The 23,061-nt window shown below is 39.5% G+C and overlaps 1 protein-coding gene across 1 annotated transcript; it reads left to right on the top strand.

The window, feature by feature from the left end:
- The first annotated feature begins 8,129 nt into the window (after positions 1–8,129).
- LOC109091679 (voltage-dependent calcium channel gamma-1 subunit-like) lies at positions 8,130–14,537 on the top strand. The gene is made up of 4 exons (XM_019105459.2): positions 8,130–8,821; positions 11,977–12,051; positions 12,326–12,463; positions 12,709–14,537. Exons 1-4 carry the CDS (start codon positions 8,587–8,589, stop codon positions 12,936–12,938), a joined length of 678 nt encoding a protein of 225 aa, XP_018961004.1. The 5' UTR covers positions 8,130–8,586; the 3' UTR covers positions 12,939–14,537.
- The last annotated feature ends 8,524 nt before the right edge of the window (positions 14,538–23,061 follow it).

The raw sequence follows: 23,061 nt of genomic DNA, 5'->3' as shown, positions 1-23,061 counted from the left end.
CCTCCCCAAGAGGTTTCGAGGTCCTGGAAACAGCCTTACTGCCGCATTTTTCTGCGGACCACCATTTCCGAAGAACCGTGGCTTTCGAGGCCTCCGGTGGAAGTAGGAACGCCGAACTCTCGCGCCTAATTCGGCCACGGCATGGAAGTCTGTTTCTAAGGTCGGTTTGTTTGGTCCCTACATGGCTGTGGTCACGTCGGTGGTGGATAAATTTAGGGCAGCGAAACAGCAATCAGGCTTAATCTCAACCGATATCCCGCTTTCCGCCAGCTGATTCCACGCAGGCCCAGGGAGATTGAACGGCGGCAGGCGCCCGCGCGGTCTCGTTCAACATCTTCAAACCGCCAACGGGAGCCTCACCAGAAGAGCCTTCGCCTATGGCGCCCCCTCGTAAAGACTGGGGTCCTAAGGCTTTTCCACCGGCTCACCAGCGACAGCGGAAAAGATTGGACCTGAGCTCGACGGCTAATGCCTCTCGTTCTCGGGCTCCTAATAGCAGCTCCTGATACTCTCGCTGCTTGCCAGGGACTGTGCCCTCCACTAGAGAGTGCTGTTGGACCTTTTTTGCGCATCCAACCCTCTCACTGCAGTCCCCACGCTCAAACATTGACTGTCTCGCCGCAAAAGGCGCTTCGAGCAGCATTGGATTGAGCAACCATGTCAGGCGTTCCCTCAGACACTCTGCGCGATTCAGCCTTCAGAATCCGAGGAACGATCCAAGGGTCTGGCAAAGACGGCCCGTTTATGACGGCTCACACAGCCGCCGCTTTTTCGCTAGCGGCAGAGCCCGATGTTCATCTTGTTGGATTAATTCCTGCCGTGGACACGCTTCAGGATTATACACAATGAGACGCAACGAATTTGACGCATGCGCTTCCCCGGCTTACGGACGGCGCAAGCTTTCCGTATTCGGGCATGTTAACGCGTATGAAAACGTTGCAAAAGGCGGAAATCTTGAAACCACTGACGTTAGTTCGGGCCGCGTGGGAACGCTTGCCCGGCATTTCACAATAGGTGTTACGCACGATTCGTCACGGATACACCATTCAGTTTCGAAAAGGCCCGCCTCCTTTCCGTGGAATTCTTCCCATGGTTGTGAAACCAGAGGAAGTCGCGGTGCTGCGGCAAGAGATGACAGCTCTGCTGAGGAAAGGGGCTATAGAAGAAGTACACCCCTCTCAGATGGAGTCAGGTTTTTACAGCCGCTATCTTGTTGTACCAAAAAAAGGGGCCGGTTTGCGACCCATATTGGATCTACGCCGTTTGAATCTTGCACTCAGGACGAGCAAATTCAAGATGTTAACGGTAAAGTCCATTTTGTCTCAGATTCAACCAAAGATTTGGTTTGTCACGATCGATCTTAAGGATGCATATTTTCATATTCAGATCATCAAGAGACACAGGAAGTTTCTCAGATTCGCTTTAGAGGGCAAATCAAATCAATACCGTGTTCTTCCTTTCGGCTTAGCCCTGGCTCCCCGAACTTTTTCGAAATGCATGGACGCAGCTCTGGCCCCGTTGCGGCTCCAGGGCGTTCGTGTGTTGAATTACTTAGACGATTGGCTGGTGTTAGCTCAATCGCAGACTCAAGCACTCTCTCACCGGGATCTTGTGCTGAATCATCTAAGCAGCCTGGGCTTATGCACGAATTTCCAGAAGAGTGTTTTAATTCCCTCTCAACGGATAACCTTTCTGGGAATAGACTTGGACTCTTGCGTGATGACAGCAAGACTATCTCTCCCGCGTGTTCAGTCTCTCACGTCATGCGTGCGTCACTTCAAAGTAGGTCGCACAGTGACGGTGAGTCTGTGCCTCAGACTTTTAGGTCTAATGGCAGCGGCATCCTCTGTAATCCATCTGGGCTTACTTCACATGCGCCCATTTCAGTGGTGGACGAAAAGTCAGAACATTTCACCCCGTTGTTTTCCGCATTGTACGATTTCGGTGACACGGAGGTGTGTTATGTCAATTAAAACAGTGGATGTCAACCGAATTCCTTCTAGCCGGAGTTCGGCTGGGGATTTGTGCTTCTCGAGAGACTGTCACGACGGACGCGTCTTTGACCGGTTGGGGAGCTGTTTGTCAAGGGCGCCCAGCTCAAGAGTATGGACGGCGACACAACGCGGTTGGCATATAAACAGGTTGGAATTACTGGCAGTTTTTCTAGCTCTCCAGTATTTCTCAAATCTGCTGACCGGCCGTCATGTACTACTCAGGTCAGACAACATGGCGGTTGTGTCGTACCTGAATCATCAAGGAGGATTACGCTCTCGCCCCCTGTGCAGGCTGGCGAGGAGTATTTTTCTTTGGTCTCAGAACAGATTTCTGTCGATCCGAGCGGTTCATGTCCCCGGACGTTTGAACTTTGGAGCGGATCTGCTATCCAGACAGACTCTGGAGCAGGGGGAATGGAGATTACACCCCCAGACGGTGAGCCTTTTATGGCGGATATTTGGAGAGGCGAGAGTGGACTTATTCGCGTCGAGCACGACTACGCATTGCCCGCTGTGGTTCTCCCTATGCCCTCCATCGCCCCTAGGCTTGGATGCGTTAGCTCACGATTGGCCCAGGACCAGCTTGTATGCTTTTCCTCCAATTCGTCTAATTCCGGCAGGATACGGCTGGACAGAGTGGAGCAGCTGCTGCTGGTGGCTCCGTGGTGGCCCACACAGCCGTGGTTTGCGGAACTGGTCAGTCTGGTAGCGGGCTCTCCATGGGAGATTCCCCTCAGACAGGACTTACTATCGCAAGCACGAGGGATGATTTGGCACCCAAGGCCAGATCTGTGGAAACTGTGGGCGTGGCCTCTGAGCGGAGTGAGTTAATATGTCCCGGTCTTTCCGCGGAAACCTCCGAGACTATAATGAATTCCAGAGCAGCATCTACGAGACGCTTATATGCTTTCAAATGGAAGCTGTTTACGACCTGGTGTGGATTTCGTCGTAATATAGATCCGGTTTACTGCCCAGTGGCTTCAGTACTGGAGTTCCTTCAAGACCGTTTCTCTGATGGAGTAACGCCAGCAACTCTGAAAGTTTACGTGGCAGCCATTTCAGCTAACCACGTATATATAGATGGTGCTTCAGTGGGCCGTCATCCGCTGGTCTCTCGCTTTTTACAAGGTGCGTGACAGCTGAGGCCTTTCCGCCCTGTGCGAGTTCCTTCATGGGATTTATCTATTGTGTTGCAAGGTCTATCAGGACATCCGTTTGAGCCCTTGGAAACCATACCGGATAAAATCCTGACCTTGAAGACAGTTCTTCTTATGGCTTTATCCTCCCTCAAGAGAGTTGGGGATTTACAGGCTCTTTCTGTTTCGCCTTCGTGCATGGACTTTGCACTGGGCTCTGTGAAGGTATTGCTGCGACCGAGGCCTAATTATGTCCCTAAGGTCGATTCGAACCCCTTTCATTTTCAGCAAGTGGTCTTGGAGGCTTTACCCCCTGCTGAGACAGGATCAGGAGATCTGAGTCTTTGCCCTGTCAGAGCGCTCAAGACTTATGTCGATCGAACAGCCCCATGGCGTGATTCCGACCAGCTGTTTGTCTGTTTTGGACACAAAAATAGAGGCCATGCTGTCACGAAGCAACGCATGTCCCATTGGTTGGTGGAGGCAATATTTTTAGCCTATGAGGCGCGCGGTCTCGCTTCGCCTCTAGGAGTTAGAGCTCATTCCACTAGAGCAGTTGGTTCTTCTCAGGCTGTCCTCAGTGGATCTTCTATGACTGATATCTGTGCTGCGGCAGGATGGTCCTCACCGAACACCTTTATCAAGTTTTACAGTCTGGATATAAGGACGGCTCCTGGCTCCCGGGTTCTCTCCGCTTGAGCAGATGCTTCCTTGGATCCCAGCTATCAGGTACGTCAGGCATTATGGTATAGGGTTCCCATACGGTGACGTCACCGCAGCATCGAAGTGACCTATGAAAGGGAACATCTCGGTTACGTATGTAACCACGGTTCCCTGAATAGGGAACGAGATGCTGCGGTCCCGGCCGTTCCATACCTGATAGCATTCTTCTTCTTCAGTGCATGAAATCTGAGCGAAATAGAGCGCGGCACTCGGGTATACGATGCGTACGCATGCGTAGGGCGGTGCCAAGCGCTATTTGGCCAATAGGATTGGCGAGATGATATAGGGCTTCAGACATTCGTCACACCGAGAGGTGTTCCCATACGGTGACGTCACCGCAGCATCTCGTTCCCTATTCAGGGAACCGTGGTTACATACGTAACCGAGATGTTTACAGCAATATGTGAAATTGCATAGACATGAACAACCATTAATCACTTAATTAACCCTCGCATTGAGTTCCTCAATGAGGTTAAAATTATATACACCAGTACAGATCAGAGTCTGGAGGTACGTTACTTGTGATGCCTGTGTAACGGGGTTCCCTTTGTTGTCGCTGAAAAGGGGGTTTCCCGAGGTTGCTGATTGGCTGGAAGTTCAGTAGTCGTTGAAGTGACGTCTTGGGAAGCCCGTGGTTGGGCGTAGGCTGACGATGCGGAGTTGTGGGCTGGTTGAAGTTTCAGACGGGCACTCGAGGTCAGACTCGGAGGCACGGCGTTACAAAACTTAACTCAGAACACGAAACTCTCAAACGGAAAAGAAAAGAAACTAAAGTAAAAGAACAGAAGTAAAGTTTGACGAGACTAGGTGGTGTTTCTTCTCATCGTGGCTAAGTAGCAGCAGGCGTGCAGGCCGAAGCGCGCTGGAACGGCGCTCGAAGAATGCTAAACGTGATGACAAAGCATGACTAAAAGCAGCAGCTAAGAAGCAGGCTAAAAGCTAAAAGCAAAATTTGATGGTGTCCTGAGTATTTAAACTGGCATTTTGGCCACACCTCAAATGTTGTCTTGACCAATTAGATATTGTCTTTTCTCGGGGTGTTGCATTGTTTGTCCCACCCATTCATAAATCATATGTTATCTTATCAAGCACGTGGTCCGAATTTTCCCGCTCTTGCAGGGTATAATTTGGACATGATTCCTATAACAAGAATATGATACATTTGACAAATAACTGATGGTCAGAAAGCTATTCAAGAGTTATTTAAAAAGACATGCACAATAAGTGATTAGAAACATTAAAGTCAAATGTGTGGGTTACATAAATGATATGGAGTTAAGCAATGGACTGATATCCATTTAGAAGTTTTTTTTAAGTTTTGGTGCATATATGCATTGGAAGGCATTCTCTGTGCCATTCTGGGGAGTAAGGATATGTCCTGTGAAGACCAGAGGGGTTAACAGGTCTCCTTAGGAATTTCAGTCTGGTTCTGCTAGGTGGGGGGGGGAGTCAATCCAAAGATCTTGTTTACTCTCACGGCTTTACATGTGAGGGTCAGATTGTCCATCTCTTCGATTACTTGCCCCAAATTAGACAATCTCTTCTTCGAATTGAAATGGTCAATAATTGTTCTAATGGTGTTAATGTTGAAAGCTGTTCTCTGAAAGAGTTGGTTGGTTATCAGACTATGGTGCTAGGAGTTGATTTACAGCATCCTGTTGCCTTTCCGAGGAATTTGTCTTCTCTTGTTTCAACCATGCTAACGATCGAATCTTTAATTTGTCTGGTTCAGGCCTCATACGCTACAACGCGAAGGTGCATTACGGCGTTAAGAAAGACAACACATTCTATGCAAATGAAACATTCCTTAAATTTTTCCAGTAACATTTATTTTAACATAGTTTAAGTTATCCGTAAAATATAGACTATTAATTAAATTATCAAATTGTCAGTAATATGTTCACACAACATGTTGTGATGGGTAGACGAACCGGGTATCCCTCGCTAAACATCCACCCTCCTTATCCCGTTGTTCCACTTGTGCCGCTTCTTGACATGGGTTTAACGACTTCTAAAAATTATGTAATACACTTTTATATTAATGGTAAGGTACTTTACAATCAGAATTCCCTGGATGTAATCCCCGGCATGGCGCAGAAGGGCATTGGTGACAGTGTGGACGCACCTCCACACCGAGGTCTTGCTTGGGCTGTAGCCCTCTCCCACGACTTCGATGAAGCTCCCTGTAGCAAAAAACCTTAGTGCTGCAAGCAGCTGGACTTCAGGGCTTAAAGCAAAATCCCGTTGTGTTAGCCTGGCAAGCACAGGTCTGAGAAGGTCCAGCAGCTCCATAATGAGTTGTCTTGGGAGGCGATTTTTTTTAATATAGCCACATCAGGCAAAATGTCAAAAGGGCTTAAGTTTTGCCGAATTAAGTTTTTGAGATTGAATAAATTGATCCGCGGCCGGCGCATTGTTTGATTGATTTGAGGGAGGCGTTGGATCGCTGCCATAGTTGGTCGCTTACTGGACACCACCATGCTTACCCATTTATAGATCTTAGTCATTTAGAGCCAAATTGTTTGGCAGATTTTAATTATCAAAAGTGATTGCCAATTTAAACGCTTTAATGGCATTACGAAATAGCCTAGGCTAATTACCACCATATTAGTTCTGATACCAAATAAAGTCAACTTCATAAATAGACCTGTATCCATTGTGAATATATTTTATTATTAGTTTAAAAATGTCCATAACATAAAATCATTGTTGAGCCACAACATTGTCAACATACCATAGTTTGACTTGTACTGCGCTGCACTGATTTCTAAAGACTGCTGCACAGTGACTAGCGTCTTGAGCTCAAACAACGCTAAGAGAGAGCTTACGAATGGTCCAGACCAACCTTACGAAAGTGTGACTTACAGAAGATATACTTAGCGTACGAATGTGCCGGCAATCGTGACATAACGTTAAGAGGTTAAGGAATAGGTTAAGAACTACTTAGCGATAAGAACGTTTTGGGGAACCGGGCCCTGATGTCTGCAGTGCATTTTGCGGAGGAAAAGGACTGTTTCCTGTGAGAGTAGCCTACAATGCCAGTGGGCGATTCTATAATTGGAGATACATTTGGCATTGCAGAAAGTTAAGAAAAAAACTTCACTAACAGATTTTTTTTTTCAGTATCTTATTGAAAACATATTTAATTTTAATAATTCAGTGCTTGCCAAACACAAGTTACTTCCCTTTATTTATTTATTTTATTTTATTTTATTATTTTTTTTTTTGTTTTTACTTTTAATAAAAAAATAAAAATGTCTTTATGGTATTGTTTGTCAACTCTGTTACGGACAAATTAGCCAATGTGTAGAAATAACAATAAATCATAACATGAAAATCCTTCTTGTTTCATTAGACAAACAGTCCTTACATTCCATCACTTGAAATTGAGATAATATTTCACCTATGCATACCTTAAAAAAAATGTCTTCACAGAACCGTTCACTTGGAGCATATAGTTTTGATCTGAACATTTTTTTGTGTACAATATCTAGTTAAAAAAAGAAATGTTGCTGAAATATTATAAGGGGCGCAAAAATAAACCAATAATGTTTATTAGATATTAAACAACAATATTTTTTTGTTTTAATTTTTTTTTGAAAATGTTTAACATTTAGTTGACAGTTTTGTTAAGTGAATTGTAAAGTAACAGAATTGTCCGTTGGATTACCGCATTGTCAGCATTGTTACTCTACCTTGGTAACAGTGTTTGACGCTAACAGAATTGACAATTTTCTTTATTTTTTGCCAAAAACTCCACCTGCCAACATAAATGCTTAGAGCACATGGCACTACTGAAATCATGATTAAAAGACTTTTAAATAACACAAAGTGTGACCAATGAAAAAATCTGTTTCCCTTTTGATATTGTGGTAACAGATTTGACACCTTTATAAAATAACTCTTGGTGTAAGAACTTTTTAGATTAAAATATTTTCTTATTGAGAGCACAGACTTTTCAGTGCTTCACATCTTAACAGTGAGGGAAAGTGACATCATTTCCTGTTTCTTACATAGTTGTGGGAGATAAATCCACTAATTTAAAGGCTTTTTTATTATTATTTTTCTTTTATAATGACTCTTCAAGGCTTTTATAACTAAAATGAATTAAATATTACCAAAAGAAAAGGACAATAAAATAATGAGATTACACAATGAGACATGATGAAAAAAAATGCACTGACTAATTTGGACAACAAGAAATCATGATTTTCTGCTATTTAAAGGCACAATATGTTTTTTTTTTTTTGCTGCTGGAGGCATTAATGAAGTTTGTTAAGAGTTAAATTTAGTCCAGTTTGCCTCTCACATTATATTCAATCCCACTTATATCTGATGATTAATTCTTGTCATGCAATTGTCACGCCTTAGTAATGGCAGATTAAACCTGATCTGTCAACAGCCAGATATTAGACTCACAGCACACATTTATAGAAGCCCAACTCACCCCCCAAAGACCTCATGTGAGACAAGTCCATTTGGTCATCAGCTTTACTGACGAGCCCCAACAGCTGTGGTTTGAGTCTGGCCTCTCAGCATAAATACTAGGACTCTAGGCATTTGGTTCCTTTTATCCATGCACAAGCACAGTGCTGCACAGAGACCTTAAGAATCAAGAACGAACTGGGCCAGGTCTCTGTTCTATACTGTTAACGATTTTTACACTGAGTGTAAGAGATAATCTTGTGTCATTTTTCATTTTATTTGTCCATTAGCAGTGGATACCGGACAAAATGCAGAAGGAAACCAAGACAAAAATCTTGTTTTTTGTGATTATGGTAGGCTCAGTGTGCATGTTAACAGCAGTGGTGACAGACCACTGGGCCGTTTTGAGTCCTCGAGTGGAGAATGTAAACACAACATGTGAGGCAGCCCACTTTGGCCTTTGGAAACTTTGTAAGAAACACATCTATATTGAGGATGCGGAATTCATTGGTAAAGGCTGTGGACCTATCAGCTTACCTGGGGGTAAGTGACAAAGCAAAAAAAAGGTTGCTCAGATAAACAGGACTCTCTGGTTCTCTTGCTCAATTTCATTTATAGACTCTGTATAATGATTATGTTATTGGTTTATTATTGTTGTTGTTGTTGTCGTCTTCACTTTTTGAGCTAAAGCAGTTAGCAAAAGATACATGTCAAACAATATGGCAAATGAAAAATGTTATACTGTAAAACGGCAAAGAACAAGTGCAAATACCAATGTATTGCTAAAGAAAAAGTATCGGTAAGACTGTGATTTACTCTCATTAACAACTATTATATAATGTTTAACAAAGCACTATATATGTACATGATTCTATATGAATATAAAAATAAAGTTAATCATATTTCTAAATCTTCATAACTTTCTAATAATGGCTTTAGGTATTATATTATACAAATGTTTGTGAATGTTATTAATGAAAATGATAAACTAATTATTTATCAAAGTGTTAGGGAAGAATTATACAGGATCAGAATAGGATTACGGTTAACATTGTATCTCTATAATTTATCCCTATCTTAAAAGCTGATGATCTAAAGGTCTGGATGAAATTTAATGATGATGATGATGATGATGATGATTATATTTGTAGAAAATTAACACTAAAATTGAAATAATGGATAAAAAGGCATGGATAGCATGCCCTGCATACATGGAAAGTTCTTCAGTCACATATAAGATAATTAGACAGTTAATAATTAGTTTAAGAGAATAAATGTGGAGAGCTGTTATCTAGGCAAAGGATGAATACTTTGAAGATGCCAAAATAAAATCTTTTTATTTTAAAATGTATGTAACTTTATATATAAGTATGTTAGATTTTACATTTTTTTAACAGTTTTAGTCTATACATTATTATCACTACACATCCATTCTTTTTTTCTTCTTTTCATAGTTCTGATGACTTTACTATTAGTTTGTAGAAAATTGTGGATAATAGAAGAAAATATAGAAAATAGAGTAGATATGGGCAAACTTTTGATTTGTAGTGATTGTACTGCTTACAAAAACAGATGTAGTACTAATAAGAGGACAATACCATCCCACAGTAGTCACACATTTTACATGACGTAAACTAGACTAAATTTGACTACTAATCATTTTAACCACAAGTTAAATATTAAAAGCAAAATATTTATTTCCTCCAAACTTTGCCCAAATTTAGCCCCTTCCTCTTTCCACTGATTGTATAATTGGAAAGTCTTCACACAGAGAGTTCCTTAGTCTTCTAGCCCTCAGTCAGGCTCATGGCTGGTCAGCAGATCTTCTGGGATTTCTCTGTCTGAGGGACTTGTTTAGGTGCTATGACAACTCCGACAGATCACTGCTAAAGTGGGAAAGCTGAAAGCAGAATGACAGGAAGTGCCTAAAAGGTGTGGGCTATCAGTGACTGAACCTGACAGACAGGAAGTGACAAAGCCTTGGTGAGAGAGGTTAATATATATATATATATATATATATAGAGAGAGAGAGAGAGAGAGAGAGAGAGAGAGAGAGATAGTTTTAGATATATGTCTATTTATACTATACGTACAACCATAATAACGACATAATAATAATGATTATTATTGTTATAATTAAAACAAATTAATTATATTTAAAATTAAATGATTAAAATCATAAATTTATGCTGCCTTCATATCCCCAAAGCCCCGACACCTAACACTAACCACATTAAATATGCTCATCAGTAAATGTGTAGAAATTGTTATTATTAATATTTTTTGCCCCAAACTTGAATTTAAAGCTTGAAAACTTGAAAGCTTGAATTTAACAATTGAATTTGTTTTTTTGTTTTTTTAAACGTTAAAACATAGCAGCTGTGTGAGTACGTGTGTGACTGCCCATGTAAATGTAGTCAGTAAAAGCTATAATTAGGCTGTGTGAATAGTCAGCTGTCTCAAGAGGGGAGACACTCTGAATTTAAGAGTGGTACAGTTCCATTACTGTGACTGACGGTCACATCTGAGAGAACAGTATAGATGACTACAACCTTTTTCTCAACACAAACACACCTAATGGCCCTCAAATAATACCCTTTTGACTGTGGCCCAAATCATCAGGAAACTCTATAGGGCAAAATTAAAACTTATATTATGCTAACAGTGACACATTTTTCAGAACATATGAAGATTTCGCTGATCTATACATGTAGTATTAGTAAATATAAAATAAATTACTTGACTTAAATACTTCTTCCTTTCCCTACTTTATTGGTGCTGCCTTGCAAAGCAGTTCAAAAAGAGGCATTGATTTTATTTGAACATGAGAGGATATGGTTGTACTAACTGACAGGCAGGTTTGAAAGTACAGGATGACAAAAACCATTTAGAGTCAACCCTTTTTAGATCCATGACAGTTTCAGGGAGTGTGTGACTATTAAAAATAAGGCTACAATTAGTTTGTGTCATATATATATATATATATATTTTTTTTTTTAATTATCTAAATTATCTTGGACAAGTGATATGTGCCTGAGAGGCTGTTTTTGTGCCAATCATCACATCAGTACAAGATTCTACCAAGATTCACTTGATTCTACCATTTGTTTTTTTATTTGGCACTACATGAAATAGTATCTCACCATGCCACACTGAACTACAGCAAAATATTTTGTCAGCCATCATTGGGAAATATAGTTGTGAAATCAGACCTACATCTCATTAGTCATTTCTTTAAATAAAGCAATACCATTCCAGGAGAACAACACCAGACTGGAAGATTTTGTTACAAACCTGTTCACCCTTTTTAAACATTAATTGTCTCATTAAAGCATTGCAATCTTTGTCTTCTGCCTCATGTGTTCATTCTTTGTCACACTGGCAGTGTCATGGAGCCAACTCTGAGACTAACAGTTGTCAAATAACTCAGCATTTATATTTAGCTTCTCATGAAATTACATGGGATGTAAAAAAAAATAAAAAAAACACTGCAGTTGACACTTAAGGAAACAGGTGACTCGCACAAGAATTCTTGTGAGAGGCTGAATAGCCCCATGCTTATAATAAAACAGTGATTAGCAAAAGATTTTTATTTATTTATTTCCAGAGTACAAAATATATTTTCACTTAAACATTCTTATATCAGGTTTCTTTAAAATATATAATAAAAAGATGTAATAATCACTTTTTTTTTTCAGAAATCAACTGCTCTTACTTCAGACACTTCACACCAGGGGAAGATTCTGAGATCTTTGAAGTTAAAACTCAAAGAGGTGAGTTCATAGTCAAACCAATACTAGCCTGTGCTGACTTTACATTTTATTTTATTGGTTGAAGAATGCTTTTGTGCACCATTACTTCTGCTATATGTACTTTAAAGGGTGATAAAATGGGAAAGAATCATAGATATAGTGGACAGTTATCCACAAACTAAATTAAATGTTTATAAAGACTCCTAAGAGCGAGCTCTGAAGCATGATATATTATCCTAATATATTTGAAAATCATTGTCATTGACATGTAGCTCTTGCTGATTTCTCTACTCAGAATACAACATCTCAGCAGCTGCCATAGCCATCTTCAGTCTTGTCTTCATGATTCTGGGCACATTGTGTGTGTTGGGTTCCCTCAGAAAGGGAAAGGACTATCTGTACAAGCCTGCCGGCATGTTCTTTGCTTTTGCAGGTAGGATGGAACATCTAATCTTTCTCTTACAAATGATTTACATTACACACTGCATTTTAGAAAATTACCTTACTGAAATGTGTCCAAATAAAAAGTATTTTGACACTTTGAATTGATAACAATCAACATTTATTATAACGAAAGATAGCACTAATACACTGTGCAGTTAAAACATTTCACAAATGAAAAAAGAAAATACTTTTGAGGCCACTGTACATTGATTTTTGTGTCTTTTCTGTCCTCAGGTCTGTGTGCTATCATCTCAGTAGAGGTAATGCGTCAGTCAGTCAAGAGGATGATAGAAAGTGAAGACACTATCTGGATCGAATATTACTATTCTTGGTCTTTTGCATGTGCGTGCACGGCTTTTGTCCTGCTCCTTCTCGGTGGAATTGGTCTGCTGTTCGTCTCCATGCCACAAATGCCTAGAAATCCTTGGGAAACCTGCATGGATGCTGAGCCCGAACAGATATAGAGCAGGAATTCCGGATGAAAGCAGCTAAACTATTGTCTCACAATATATCTTAGACCTCGTTGATACAATGTCAGAGCTTGACAAGCAGAGGTCATAAAATTGGCTCAGTAACGTCCTTTTTCCCCCTTGCAAACTGGCACTGAAGAATGTAGGTGTGTAACACACCCTTTTACATCAGACCATGCCAGCAAATAGCCAAGCTTTTTGATCTTTATATTATTATTATTTACATATATGTAACACACGTTTCACATCACAGTGTATTAAATCTTTGAAATGTAATATGAAGAGTGAAGCTGGCTTTATGATGCTAGAACTTTTCTGTAATTATGCTGTGCATTAACAGACATACAGGGAAAGTTTACAACACTGGGATGGTTTAAATGGAGAAGGGTTGCAGAAGAATTGTGATTGTGAGCTTATTGAAAGATTGAAAAGATTATTAACATCTGACTAAAATTTTGATGATGATGTATTTGGAAAAGTTCATCTGTACTAATATGCAGATAGTAAATAATAAGAAAATAAATCTCAATATGCAGTGGTGTAATGCCACAAGATTTTGCTCCAGAAAGCATAATTCATGTCCTGTAAATGGATTTCATTTTATTTTTTAAGATGTGTGACTGCTACTTTGCTTTTATTAATAGTCATTTTAACAATAATTATCTTTTGCCTGGGCACAATGATGTTCTCAACTGGTTACTGAATGCTTTGCCAGACATTTTGGAATAATCTCAGATCTTGCCGGTGCAAAGAAAATGACATCAAACTTACTCTTATGGGAAACAGTAAAACTATTCTGAGACTTTCCAAGTCTACAGCTTCCTGAAATGCACCCACAAACTGCGTTTACAAGCTTGAAATGGAATGGTGTGCTCATTATCTTTTGAGAAGAATGTACTTCTGTGATTTATAATTTAGGACCCTCTCAGGAATTGTGGTCATTTTTGAGTCTGCACAAGCCTGGTTTATCTTTGTATCAAGCTGTAACCTGTAGATCAGAATTTACTGTCTATTTAAATTAATCAGGCTATTTGAAATTAATTGAAATACTGTAGAACTTTTTTTAATCTGGTCCTCAACGAACTCTTTTATAAAGTTGGCAATAGGATTTAGAATGTGGGGATCACTGTCAGTAACAAACACCAATAGCGTGTCAGAGCCATAGCCTTGCGGGAAATGCTTGGGTAACCAAAATTTGAGTCCCTGCTTGTGGTCCTTTCCTGATCATGTTCCTCTCACTTCTCTCCTATGACTTTCTGTCATTGCTTTGAAGTAACTAAAAAACTAAAAAACCAAACACCAGCTGGGTGAGCATACTGACAACAAAAAGCAAAAACTTTTTTTTATATGTAGCGTTAGTAGTGGCAGTTTGAATTGGTCTTACAATGTCATTTTACCACATGCTATGGCAAATTAATAAAAACCATGTTTAATTTGACAGATAAAGCTTTGGTGTTATTATTTTTTTAATGTTATTTGCATGTAGAACAAGAGACCATGGATGTGTGGATCTTGTTATGCTGCCCAACAGAATAAATGTATTTCTGGTGTTACAACCCTATGTCATGTATTTCTAATAAAAAAATAAGTCAACTCCCATGTTCACATCAACATTTATTCTGCCTCTTTTATTGTGATTTATTCTACAATTTTGTATGCTACAAAACTGATTTCATGTACACCTGCACCAGAGTTTTTAATGTATTTAGACTAAACTGCATTTATGTAGCTATTTTTATAGTTTTACTACATAATATTATCTAGGTGTAGTTTAACAGTCATCATTTAGGTTTCCTCCATTTTGTGAATGACAGCTGTCTGATCTGCATGCTAATTATTTTCTTTCATTAAGAACTGTATGAACCACTTATTATGCTTACCATTCATTTAATACTACTACTACTAAGACAGAGTGATGAAGCCAATCAGCAGATATGGGGATGGTTAGGAGGCCATGATGATAAGAGGCCAAAGAGTGAATTTGGCCAGGATGCTGAGGGCACATCTCTACTCTTTTCGAAAGACATCCTGGGATTTTTAATGACCACAGAGAGTCAGGACCTCAGTTTAACGTCTCATCCGAAAGGACAGTGCTTGCTGACAGTATACTGTCCCCATCACTATTCTGGGGTGCTAGGGCCCACTCAGACCACAGGGTGAGGACCCCCTGCTGGCCTCACTAGCACCTCTTCCAGCAGCAACCTAGTTTTCCCAGGAGGTCTCCCATCCAGGTTTGGACCAGGCTCAACCCTGCTTAGCTTCAGTGGGCGACCAGTCTGCAACCATAACCACTTTATAAATTTGATGTCAGTTAAAAAAAAAAAAAAAAAAACATTTGTCAACCAGTCACACATACTGTATGTATACTAAAGCAAAATTAACCGGTGAATACTTAGAAATAAAATATTATGTCATAGCATGTGATGGTGTATCTACTGTAATTGTCTTAAATGTCTTTTACTCTGGTGAGTCTTAAAGGGGTCTTATGGCTTTGCTAAAAAATAACATTATTTTGTGTATTTGGTGTAATGAAATGTGTTTATGGGGTTTAAGGTTTAAAAAAAAACATTATTTTCCACAATACTGTACATTATTGTTGCTCCTCTATGCTCTGCCTTTCTGAAACGCGTTGATTTTTACAAATCTCATCGTTCTGAAAAGCGAGGTGTACACTGATTGGCCAGCTATCCAGTGCATTGTGATTGGCCGAATACCTCAAGTGTGTGATGGAAATGTTAAGCCCCTTACCATACTAGGATGCCGTGTCCCGGTGCAACGAGACAAAATCAATAAAACCCAATACAAACAAGGCATTTTTTGCATCCAGTGGGAACATAATTACTGATTATAATGACTTATACTGTCTTTTTATGCGTTGCAGTGCATCGCGCCGTGTAAACATAAAACCATGTCTGCAATTGTGATGAAAGAAACTACAAACAAAAAGTGCTACTCTAAACTGCTCAAAACTCGTGTTTGAATCATTAGTGGCAAATCCTTTAAAAATTAAAATGTATTTACAGGCTGTGATTCAGCATTATTTGTCAGAACACTGCCATTGTAGGCTACTGGTTCAGGAAACAGTCCTCATCCTCCATAAACTGTATTGCACACATCTGAATATTTGGGTTGAACTGTACTGGAACAGTGTTGTAAATACAACTTAACCACTGATTTCTAGTTGTGTCCTCCTTTGGAAGACCAAACAAATTTCAACTCTACAGCAAGAATAAAAGTTAAGCTTTCTTTCTTTGTGTGAACATCTCTTTGGGTTTGAGACTTTAATCTTTGCAACTTTAGGGATCTTGTCTATACACAAACAGCTTGTAACACTCCAAAGATAAAAGAAAACTTGAAATCGTATCATATGACCCCTTTAACTTTCTTTTAATGCCATTTTATGCCATTATCCTGGCACATCTCAGACTGAATAGAGTTTTGGAAAAAGAAAACTTGACCGTACTGGTCAAAGTCGTAACCTTTATGAATATAGTGCTTTATACAGAAGAGATAATTTCAAAGCTGCTTCACAGTAATAAACAGGGAAGTAACAGAATGAGTGAAGCCAACATCATCGAACATAAGATAAATCCAAATTTTGCTATAAGTTGCAAATGTTGGTATAAATAGACAATAATGTCGTTATTCAGCTCCATTCAGTTCAGTGTTGATTCAGTTCAGTTCAATATCTGTGTAAAGATAATCAATTATGAAACAAGTTCAATTCAGTGATAAGCAGCTCAATTGAAGACAATAGTGTAATTATTTAGCTCCAGTCAGTTCAATGTTGATTCAGTTCAGTTCTACCAGAAAGAGTTAGAGACAGGGTTGCCAGGTTTTCACAACAAAATCAGCCCAATTGCTACTCAAAACTAGCCCAATTGCGTTTTGGAGGGGGCTCCCTCACGCTTCGAGGTGTAAAATACACGCTTCTTGGAAGGGTTCCTCTAGTAAAATTCGCATTCCAGTGGCTAAATGTCATGTTATTGGGGTTGCTTCAACCCGTGGCAGCAGTGTTAAAGTAGCCCAATTCCGCGGTTTTCACTGCTCAGAGGGCATGTGAACATCTATGTGGTATTTATTCCATAAAGAATTAACAGATATTAGCAAGCTACAATGATTCATGTCTAGGTGTATGGAAAAGTTCTTTGGTTTAGGTCCTGCCCTTTCCAAATTCTGGGCATATATCAGGATATTACATTAACATTACATTTATGCATTTAGCAGACACTTTTATCCAATGCGACTTACAGTGCATTCAGACTATACCTTTTTTTTTTTTTTTTACCAGTATGTGTGTTCCCTGGGAATTTTTTATTATATATATATATATATATATATATATATATATATATTTTTTTTTTTTTTATTTTATATAATGATCCCCACACACACGCATTTGAGTGCATAAAGCAAATATGACGCTTTATGTCATATTATAAATGTGAGATGTCATTCTCAAGAGAGTTGCACAATGTCAGACCACATCAGTTGTCCCAGCTGCAGACATATCTTTACAAGGGTAATGCTGTTATCTTTTTCATGTATCACTCGGGGGATACGCTGGAATCAAGGCTCTAGGGAGATTTCTGTGGTCCTTTTAGAGCTTGGGGATGCCAGCTGGGCTGAAGTAGGAACAGAGGAGTCCTATAAGCAGATTTTTCCACTAGAACTTGAAGATGATTTATATTTACAGAACTTACATACATTATTTACTGGCATTATAGCCTACACACTGTCATAATTTAATTTCAGTCAAAATTAAAATGTAAACTTCTTCTGGAAATTATCATTTATTTCTCATGGGCTTGTTGTTAGACCTCTGCAAATAATTTAGAGAATGCAGCAGCACATCTTGTTTTCAATGACCTGTCATTTCGATCCAAGAGTCTTTAGTCATCTTCAAGAAATGGCTAAAGACACATCTCTTCCACCTGCTAACACTAGCACTCACTATTATGTTTTTTTCTACCTACTTTTTTTTTTTTTTTTTTTCAAACACTATTGTTCTCTATTCTTTTTCCATTACTTTTTTTTCTTTCTTTCCTTTTTTTTTACTTAACAGAAACCAGATTGAAACCAGAGTTAATTTTCAATCGAGCCGAGACCACCTCGTTCAGGCGATCTCGGACCGATTGTTTTGGCGCGGATCCGAGCACGATTGCCGTGTTCACATATGCCCAAACGAACTGAGCTAAGTGGGGAAACACGCCAGGTTCTACAGGCCAGGTGGGAAGCACCCTTAAAGTTCTGTGAACAACCCCCAAAAAGCAACTAACACCCCAAAAAGGCAGAACAGGGCTCTGGTTACCATGGCAAGCAATGAAAAAATCATCTGATAACACATACACATAACACACTATCACATTTCTATAATTCAAATATGTTAAAGGATTGTTAGGCTGCATTAATTAGGTCAACCCGGACTGGGAACACTTCCCATAACATCTTATTTAACTGTTGCATTGTATGATTAATGTATTTTAAGGTATTATTGGTCTCTTTCGTTCTTATTTCAAGGTCACTTTAGCCACCCAGATCCAGTCCGTATCCAGTCTTGATGGTGGACAGCACCTAGAGACGACCTCTACAGCCTTGAATGTCAGCGGAGACCATGTCAACTAGACACAGATCCCCTGTGAAGACCTCGTCACTTCGACGACCATCAGCACAAGACCACAGAAACCAGACAAGACCTCTGCACCTATGTTGCAGCCTGGAATTAAACCATGCCAGGATGGTTTCATCTGGCCAGAGAATAACTGGCCCTCTCCTGAGCCTGTTTTCTCCCAAGGTTTTTTCTCCATTTCTGTCACCGATGGAGTTTTGGTTCCTTGCCATTGACACCTTTGGCTTGCTTAGTTGGGGACACCTGACTGATTGTACAGACACTATTGGAAGAGAACTGACCTGACAATGATGACAACATTGAATCATCAATGAACTGACTTTAGCTGAAAAATGACTGTTATTATCTTCTTTCATCATTGACAAACTATTTTCCTGTTTGACTGTGTAAAGCTGCTTTGACACTATACAAAAAAAAGGTGACTATACAAATAAAGGTGACTTGACGACTCAAAGGAATGCAGTTTCCCCATAGAAAGACACATAATGTCCATAAAAATTGACTTTTCCCTATCCATTCATAGAAAACCTTCCAGGAATTCCAGGAAAACCTTCCTATCCACATTTTGTGTATGATTATTACTGTTCTTGTATATTTTCTTGTGTATTATTTTTAGTATCTACAAATTTGTATCCTCCTACTAATTTTAATTAATTGTAATTATTTATATACATTTCCCTTTTGAGCTAATTTGCTACAACTGATTGCTTGATCTATAGCATGTCCGATTACTAGCTTTTTTATCCTTACTAGTTTATGTTTCGGATCTTTGGCCCAAATTTCACGTTTATACCATTTACATATTTGTCTGTGCATTCAGTTTTAGTATAAAGTATAAAAGTATACAGCTTGAATTACATAAAGCCCACAATTATCTCTGCACTTGGGTCCTTGCTCTCGATATTACCAGCTCTGATATCTAGAGCAGTGGTTCTCAAATCTTTTTTAGGTGGTGGAATGCTTCAGCAGTAAAATTTGTTGACTACTTAACACCCCACATCTGGGGAACCACCAGCAGTGTGGTAATTGGTGTAAAAATGTTTTTGTAGATGACATAATAATGTAGTTTACAGTTGTTGGTAACTCATGCACTAGCGTCATATAAAAAAATGCCTCAGGTAACGCATGTAACCATGGTTCCCCAAGAGGGAACGAGACACTACGTCTTCTAGTGCAGTAGTTCTTAAACCTGTCCTGGGGACCCCTCACCACTGCACATTTTGTATGACTCCCTCATCAGACACACCCAATTTAAGTCTTGCAGTCTCTACTAATGAGCTGATGAGTAATGCACGTCATCAACTTCTTTGTCTGAAGGAGACGTGAAACAGGCAGGCATGACAAGGGAATGCAATGTCTTGTTCCCTCTCCAGAAGCCATGGTTACTCAAGATGTTGCCCTTCAAGTGAACTCGCAGTGTGTCCTCTAGTGTTGTGATTCTCCATTGTTTTCCATTGTTTTCCCCATCACTGCACATTTTGCATGTCTACTTAATCAAACACACCTGATTCAGGTCACCTGCTCATTAGTAGAGACTCACAGACTTGAAATGGGTGTGTCAGACAAAGGAGACATGTGAAATGTGCAGTGTTGGGGGTCCTCCAGGAATGTGGTTGAGAACCACTGATCTAGTGGACACTATGGAGAACGAGATGCCCACTATGCCACCAGGTAAGAGAGAGCACCAAAAATTGTTAAAGTTAAAGTTAAAGGGAACTGACCACAGTCAGCAACCAACTTTGATGTTTCAGGAAGACCACCGTAAATACACAGGCAGCCCGTCCTGAGATGCTGCTAAGAAGAGAGCAAGAAGTTCCCTGGGCATCCCCCATTTCCTCTCATCCTATGTGGGATTGGATTGCACCATCCTCTGGTGGGCCATCTGTTTCTCTAATAAATAATAAACTTAATGATCACACTGCAAAGCCTCTTTCTATGAAACATATATGGAATCGCCTAAAAATGCGTAAAAAACAAAGAGGGAAAAGTTGCTAATGCACTTTAAGCTCTTTTTTTGCCTCATACAAGGTAACTAAGAAAAGATTAGAGGAAATAAAAAACTGAAAACAAGTTACTAAATTCTCAAGTCAGCGACAATGTCATGTCAATAGATATTCAAAGTCTTGTTATAGCAGTGGGTACTTTTGAACCTGCTAACATGGATCCTGTAGCGTTCTTGTCGGAACTGGAGAAGGTAGTGAATGTTTATAGTGCGTCAGATGAAGATGCTTGTAGACTTCTTATGATCTGCATTACTCGCTCATTAACTAGTGCTCTCTCACAGGATGTTCGTGACAAAACAGCAGACACAGATGCAAGCAGGGAAGCGCTGCTTAGAGTTGTTAACTTGAGAAATATAACTCAGGTTACAATGGAATCTGGAGAGCATACATGGCACTTGGATCCAGGTTGTGGGAAATGTTTAGCTATTACAGTGGTGTGCCAAAATGCAACTGCACAAAAACTCATGTTTAATCTGCATTAATTGCACATGCACACATGCGAGAAGCCATTGTGCTGCATGTACAGTAGATGTAAATACACCATTTGAGAAAATTAAAAATATATTACCTGTTGATTTATGTTTTTGCTCCTTTGGTATTAGGCTATGTATGCACATTTAGACTGTCCCATGTGCTGTTATGGTTCTCGATTGCTCCTCTTTTAAACCCAATAAAAAATTTGTATTTCATATTGCCAAATTTCAGAAAGAGACTTTCTATGATAATTTTGCCTAATTGGATGGAGCGATAACCAGTGTGCATGAGGTGATGACATTGAGTGAGTTGCTGGGTAAGTTTCTCCAGTGGCCAGTGGGGGACAACTTAAGCCAGGGCTTCACAGCCATTGGGCACCTTACCTGGCCAGGAAGGTAGGTGTAATCTGTGTAATGGGAGTGACTATGATGCTTCTTTTGTGCCAAGGGCACCAAAGAGGGAACTGTAAGAAACTACAGACTGCCCCAACCCAGATTCCACTCCACAATAGATGTTTGATCATGCTCATTTCCCAAAATGGATTAATTATAGAGAAGAAGAATGAAAACAGTTATGTTGTTTCTAGATTATTGGAGATGATCACATCCTGAGCAAAATAATGGTAACCAATTGTAGAATGGGAGTGGGACACCGAGAACCATCTCAGGCAATTAGGTGTTGAAACTTCATTAACATACGGACCAAAGCTGTTATGACAGGAGTAACTTCATTTACATTTAGGGTAGTAAGCTGTAATTGTATAAAAGGTTTGAGCTTAAGATGTTCAGGGTTCATTCAGACTCCATTGAACCCAATGCCGCATCCGCGCCACAAGGATGCTGTTTTCTTTCAAATCAAAGCTAAATACACGTAGAAACAGCACATCCTTGAGATACAGAGGAGACTGTTGACAAAGCAGTTGTTGAATAAAGTAGTTATTTTTGTTTTCTTCGCTTACAAAAAGTGTTCTTGTCGCTTCATAATGTTACGGTTGAACCACTGATGGCCGATGGACTATTCTGATGATGTCTTTCATACTTTTCTGGACCTTGACAGTGTAACTTACATGGCAGTCTATGGGAAAATCACAACCCTCCCATTTTTCATCCAAAATATCTTAAATTGTGTTCTAAAGATGAACGAAGCTTTTACGGGTTTGGAATGACATGGGGGTATGGGGGACAACATTTTTTTGAGGTGGAGTATCCCTTTGAGAGTGAGCACTCCCTTCCCTTCTCCCTTCCTCGAATCGCATGTTTCACGAGAACCGCATGAATACGGGTATATTTCTGTTGCTCATTTTAAGTTATTTTGGTTTAATTAGTAAGGCTTTTGATTGGACGTTTATGGAAGGAATGTGCTCATTGGCTGTGTATGCGACATGAACCAATCAGCTTGTGCCAAGTAGTTTAACACTGTGAATATCATCAGTTTGTGGTAAGGACCCATCAGCCTGCGCCATCTAGAGTTTAATAGCTTAGCATTTGTGTTTGCTAAGTCATATGTTAATAGCCAATATATATAGAAACAAGGCTATGATTTTACTGAAATGCCCTGCAGGTTTATAATATAGTTTCTAATTATTTAGTTGACAAACCACTGCGCACAGAAAAATTAATTTATATGAAACAACTGTAAAACTGTAAAACATCTTTACAAGGTTAAAGCATAGTTCAATCCAAAATAAAAGTTTTGCCATTATGGCAGATTTATTTGTGAGTGCCTTTTTCTTTTCAGACAAATTCAACTAGCATTTGATGATATATGCAAGATGACATTTTTTGTTGTTGTTGTTGAAACTTGTAAGAGTACAATAGGTCAACTATAAGGCAGCAAAATGCTGCTGCTTTATCATTTTATCAAGCTGGAAATTTGTAGTTAGTCTACATAATTTGTATCAAATCATAATGAAACCATATAATGGATGTGGATTATATACATAAAGTGAAGAAATTGGTTATAAAACATATATAGAATTTTAATTTTGTTTATTCTTTTTATACACACACAG

Source organism: Cyprinus carpio, chromosome A6 (assembly GCF_018340385.1).
Source record: "Cyprinus carpio isolate SPL01 chromosome A6, ASM1834038v1, whole genome shotgun sequence".
In the NCBI taxonomy this organism is placed as follows: domain Eukaryota; kingdom Metazoa; phylum Chordata; class Actinopteri; order Cypriniformes; family Cyprinidae; genus Cyprinus; species Cyprinus carpio.
This window is presented reverse-complemented; position numbering and strand designations above follow the sequence as displayed.